Source organism: Sphaeroforma arctica (genome assembly GCF_001186125.1).
Source record: "Sphaeroforma arctica JP610 unplaced genomic scaffold supercont1.3, whole genome shotgun sequence".
Classification (NCBI taxonomy): Eukaryota; class Ichthyosporea; order Ichthyophonida; genus Sphaeroforma; species Sphaeroforma arctica.
In genome coordinates, this window is record NW_014040555.1 from 151,145 (window position 1) to 156,466 (window position 5,322).

A 5,322-nucleotide genomic window follows, 5' to 3' on the forward strand; every position below is an offset into this window, starting at 1 on the left:
GTTTTCTTGTCATCGCTGTCATCATCGTCATCCTCCTCATCATCATCTTTGTCAGCAGCGCTTTCCTTGTCATCGCTGTCATCATCGTCATCCTCCTCATCATCATCTTTATCAGCAGAGCTTTTTTTGTCATCGCTGTCATCATCGCTGTCATCATCGCTGTCATCATCCTCATCATCATCATCTTCTCCTTTCTGGACTACACCGTCTTCTACATCATCATCGTCATCATCATTCTTAAACTTAATTTGTGTGGCTTTCGTAGAGGTGGACTCACCCTCGTCCTCCTCATCCTTCAATGATTTCTTATCATCACCCTCATCTTCATCATCCTCGTTATCGTCCTCCTCCTTCAATGATTTCTTATCATCACCCTTATCATCATCATCATCATCGTCACTGCCTTCGACGACTTTTTTTTTACTCTAATAGAAGTATATGATGTGGTTTCAAGGCGTAAATATATGTATCATTTGTAAAAGGCGTCAGAAGAAACACACCAGTATGTCTCCTATATATATTATATCTCCACATATTCGATTTACTATGTATAGGTATATCAGTATATCAGTAAGTACTCACATGTGCTTCAGTATATAAGTATGCACATAGGTAAATAGATATACAGTAATATATAAACGTATGTATATAGATATATATATATCTATATAGATATATACCAATATATAGATATAATAACAAAAAAATAAACATAAAAATAAAAACATTAATATATATATAAAATGATAAGAGGAAACTGTTATGCATAGATGTATATACATATGTATACATATATATATACATGTGTACATGTATATATACATATATATAATATATGAATACATCTATCTATATATCTATATATATATATATATATAATTTTATATTTATATGTATGTATGTATTTGTGCATATATATATATATATATTTATATGTATGTATGTATGTATATTGATAAGAGTAAACTGTTATGCATAGATGTATATGCATATATATGTATAAATATATATATACATATATATATATGTGTGTGTGTGTATACATGTATGTATACATATACATATATATATGCATATATAAATATATATATATATATATATATATATGCATATATATATATATATATATGGATATCTATCTATCTATCTCTATATTTATATATGTATGTGTGCATATAATATATATATATGTGTGTGTGCGTGTGTGTGTGTGTATACATAAATATATGTATATGTATATATGTATATATATGTATATATACGACGTAGTCTAAACCATATATATATATATATATATATATATAGATATATATATATATATATATACATATTTAGATATAGATATATATATGCATGTATGTATGTATGTATGTATGTACAGATACATGGGTATATATAATAGATATATATATGCATGTATGTATGTATGTATGTATGTATGTACAGATACATGGGTATATATATGTGTGTGTGTATCTATATATTTATATATATATATATATATATAATTAGAAATATTCTTATTTATTTAAAGTATTTAGAAAAAGAATAAATATATAAATATCTATATATATATATACATGAATAAGTATACATATACATTTACATATATATAAGTCTGCGTGTATGTACAAATATATATATACATTGTATAAATGTATATATATTTCTATACACACATATATATATATATATATATATATATATATATATATATATATATATATATATATATATATATATATAATAATATATATATATATATATATATATATATATACCTACATATACACATATACATATATACATACATGCAAACAAACATACATATACATATACATGTATGTATGTATATATATATATATATATATGAATATATATGTAACACTATTTCTTAGAAATAGAAATACCTCATCTTCCTCATCATCATCATCATCACTGCCTTCATCGTCCTCATCAGCTGATACTTGCTTCGATTTACTGCTGACAGTCACCTTGTCATCATCCTCTTCTTCCGCATCAGAATCGTCTTCATCATCATCTTCGTCATTCTCGACTTTTTTTAGGCTTGATTTCATCATCTACAGGTGTTGAGAACAAAGGATACCAACGTAAGCAATTGCTATGAATTCAACCAATATTCGCAAAGCAGATCATGTCAAATTTATGGTGGGCCTTGATGACGTGTGCTTTTCGACATAATTTTGCGAACGTATAATTGAGTCCCATGATAGTGCGCTTGATAGGGGAAATATATCTGCCCAGCATGCAGACAGAGCAATAGGTATCGAACTCTGTCAATATGTAGATAACCGCAATGGCGAGTGCAAAGTAAATTTGTACAAGTCTGAGCCATAATCACCATTATTGCACGTGGTTTTATCAGCGCTCAGTCTGCGAACAATACAATTCGATGGCATTCATGAACATGATTGGACAACATCGATTCGGATTCTATACCCAATGACTTTATACTTTACGCCAAGAGTCCAAGCTAAATGCAGCAAAAGTGAGATATGAGTGTACCATTCATGTCCCAACTTACACTACAAATACATTTGTTGAAATACTTGACATAAGTGCACAGACAAGGATACTACTCAACAATACGATGCTAGTGCCCGATTAGAGTGAGTAGTACAGATCAGTGCAAAGGAATTCTGCTATGGAACTACATAAATATTTTATATCGAATCGCGAGAATAAAGAACGTTTGTGGTCCTATTTCTAATGGGTTTTTTTCCAGATCACAACTTAACCTTTTACGTTTTTAATACCTTTCTATGTAAAAAAAAAATCTCATTCCCGACTTACCTCATTTTGCTTCTGTGAGATTTTACTCTGCAGCTTCTTGCCTGTGGAGCTTTCCTTGCCATTGAGGTCTAGGCTTTCCTGGGACTACAATAGAAAAACTATTTTTAAGTACATTATATTTGTACCTCAATTCTGAATGGCATATCGCAAGATATATAGTAGCGCTTGTAGGTGAACGACAATTGAAAACTCGACTTGAGAAATCGATACTAGCCAGCATCGTAGAAGGTGCAACTTTCACAAATGCACGAGTACGACTATTCACACCAACAAAATATGCTATTCACTTGGCCGTGTATAATGAACCCCACTTCAGGTCATTTGAAAGTAGTGGCGGTTCTTATGCATGTTTGTCTTGGGTTCTTTATGCACCAGAATTACATGCCTTAAAATGACAATTAAATCACTACATATAGATGGTAAAATAGATGTCATACTCGGAGATATGTGCTTCGCATTGTTTGCCATGATAGAGATGGAGTACGCTAGCATTGTAAAATTAACTTGGGACAGATTTCTAGCCTCGATAAGAACTGAACTGAATCTTACAAATAAAACACCTCTGATCGATCCACGTATCTCTCTTGTGAGAGTTTTATTAGGTACAACAATAGACAGAGCACTATCCAAACAATCTGAGATATTGCACGCTCAAAATGACGTCTATACTGCAAGCCCCTGAAAATATATACTTTAATACAAACGGGAGGCACCCTTCTTACCTCTTCAAACCGTACCAAAGTGCTATTTGTCCTAGTCATCACCCATAGCGAGCATCCCAGGAATATGAATACCACTATCAGAAGCAAACTCTTCTGATAGGGTTTTTTACGCCGCTTGCTCATCGGCTTGAACGATCGTTGCTTTCGATTCATGAATTCAGATGGGCTTCCCATAGTGTCAATATCCAGTGTAGAACTCTCAGGCTTGTTGCTCAACAGTGGTACGCTAGCCTTTTCACTCATTGCACGTAGGCGAACAAACGGAATGAATAGCGCAACTCTGATGGATGTGAGTCAAGGGAATAGACGCCCCTGTCTTTTTATTAATTTTATCTGTACTTTACATAGTATTTAGTGTTCTTTCTCTCTCAAATATTTAGGCAGAGAGCTTGACCGGCAGACCGCCTGAGGCACGGATATGTAAATCACTCGGGAGCTCACTAGAATTGACATATCAGGGGGGTGGGGGGTGGGGCAGGGCCAGAGGGCCAGCCAGCCAGTTTTCTGAAGAAAAAATCGAGATGGCAACGGGCCAAAAGTGGCCGTAACCAAGGGGCAACCGGAAATAGAACTGTAAGATCTTCCAATCCGATTATCGGATTATTTTGTGAGTCATAACAATTGCTTTGTGTGCCAATGTTGTTTGTGTTTGGGCTTGCGCCTTGTGCGGGCTGCGTTTTTTGTTGTTGTTTTTTATACTTTTTATATTAAAAAACAGCTTCTCTTGTCCGACGTATTCTGTTTTTTTGGAAGGCTACGATTTTTCCGTTCACTCTCATATTTTTACTTTTTTATTCTCGCTACTCCCTAAAATAGTCATAGTAGAGAGATGTTGATAATGGTATGAATTTACGACTCTACGGAATACGGAGTTACGGACTATGGTGCGCCTAATGTCTGATGAGCGATGCGTCGACGACCGACTTTATCGAAATTGACCATTCAGCATACATACGAACTATGTAAATAGTAGAAACAGTCTACGACTCTACGAGTCTGGGTCTCTGACTATTTGGCGCTCTTCGCCTCTGCGTCTCTGCGTCTCTGCGTCTCTGCGTCTCTGCGTCTCTGCGTCTCTGCATCTCTGCATCTCTCCAATATAGATACACCGAGCCGCTGACGCTTTATTAGTAGTTATACGGCACATGTTGTTACGGGATTTAAATACCGAAGTTGAATAGAGGAATTTGGACTAAGACTTTAATAATACAATATGTATGGTGAAATTGGGCAGTTCCGGGGTGGCCCCGAATACCGCACTACTCTAAACAGGCCCTGGTCCATGGAAGGTATTAAGATGAATTGTGAATCTTTGTTCCTTTCGTGGGTGAACAAACTTAAACGCGACACACACTAGTATGCACACGTATGAATGAATGTGTCTATAGCAAGTAAATAGACAGTTCAACAATACACGGAGTGCTCGTGTATGTGAAAAAAAACTTTGGATAGGGGAGCAGATAATATGTACGTCCTTACACAAACAAACAAATATGTATCGGAGATATATATATGTATGTATGTATGTATGTATATATATATGTATATGTATAAGTATATATATATATATATATATATATATATATATATATATACATATATACATATATGTATATATATACATATATATGTATATATGTATGTATATGTATATGCAAGTATATGTATATATATGTGTATGTATATGTATATATATATATATATATATAGTGTATTTATGTACGTAAGTCGTATGTAACTTCGTATAATGTATGCTATACGAAGTTATTACGGTCTTTGTAGGAGG

At 33.6% G+C, this 5,322-nt stretch overlaps 1 protein-coding gene across 1 annotated transcript in view; it reads right to left on the minus strand.

Moving 5' to 3' along the window:
- The window catches only part of SARC_00139 (hypothetical protein), a gene marked incomplete at its 3' end in the record, with an annotated part of 6,241 nt that extends 2,424 nt beyond the window's left edge, over window positions 1–3,817 (minus strand). Inside the window, exons 1-4 of the mRNA XM_014306194.1 lie at window positions 3,537–3,817; window positions 2,815–2,898; window positions 1,911–2,081; window positions 201–425 (exon numbers count right to left, since the gene is read on the minus strand). Coding sequence (XP_014161669.1) covers window positions 201–425; window positions 1,911–2,081; window positions 2,815–2,898; window positions 3,537–3,779 — 723 coding nt within the window. The 5' untranslated portion in view covers window positions 3,780–3,817. The remainder of the gene's footprint in view (window positions 1–200; window positions 426–1,910; window positions 2,082–2,814; window positions 2,899–3,536) is intronic.
- Between the last annotated feature and the right edge of the window lie 1,505 nt (window positions 3,818–5,322).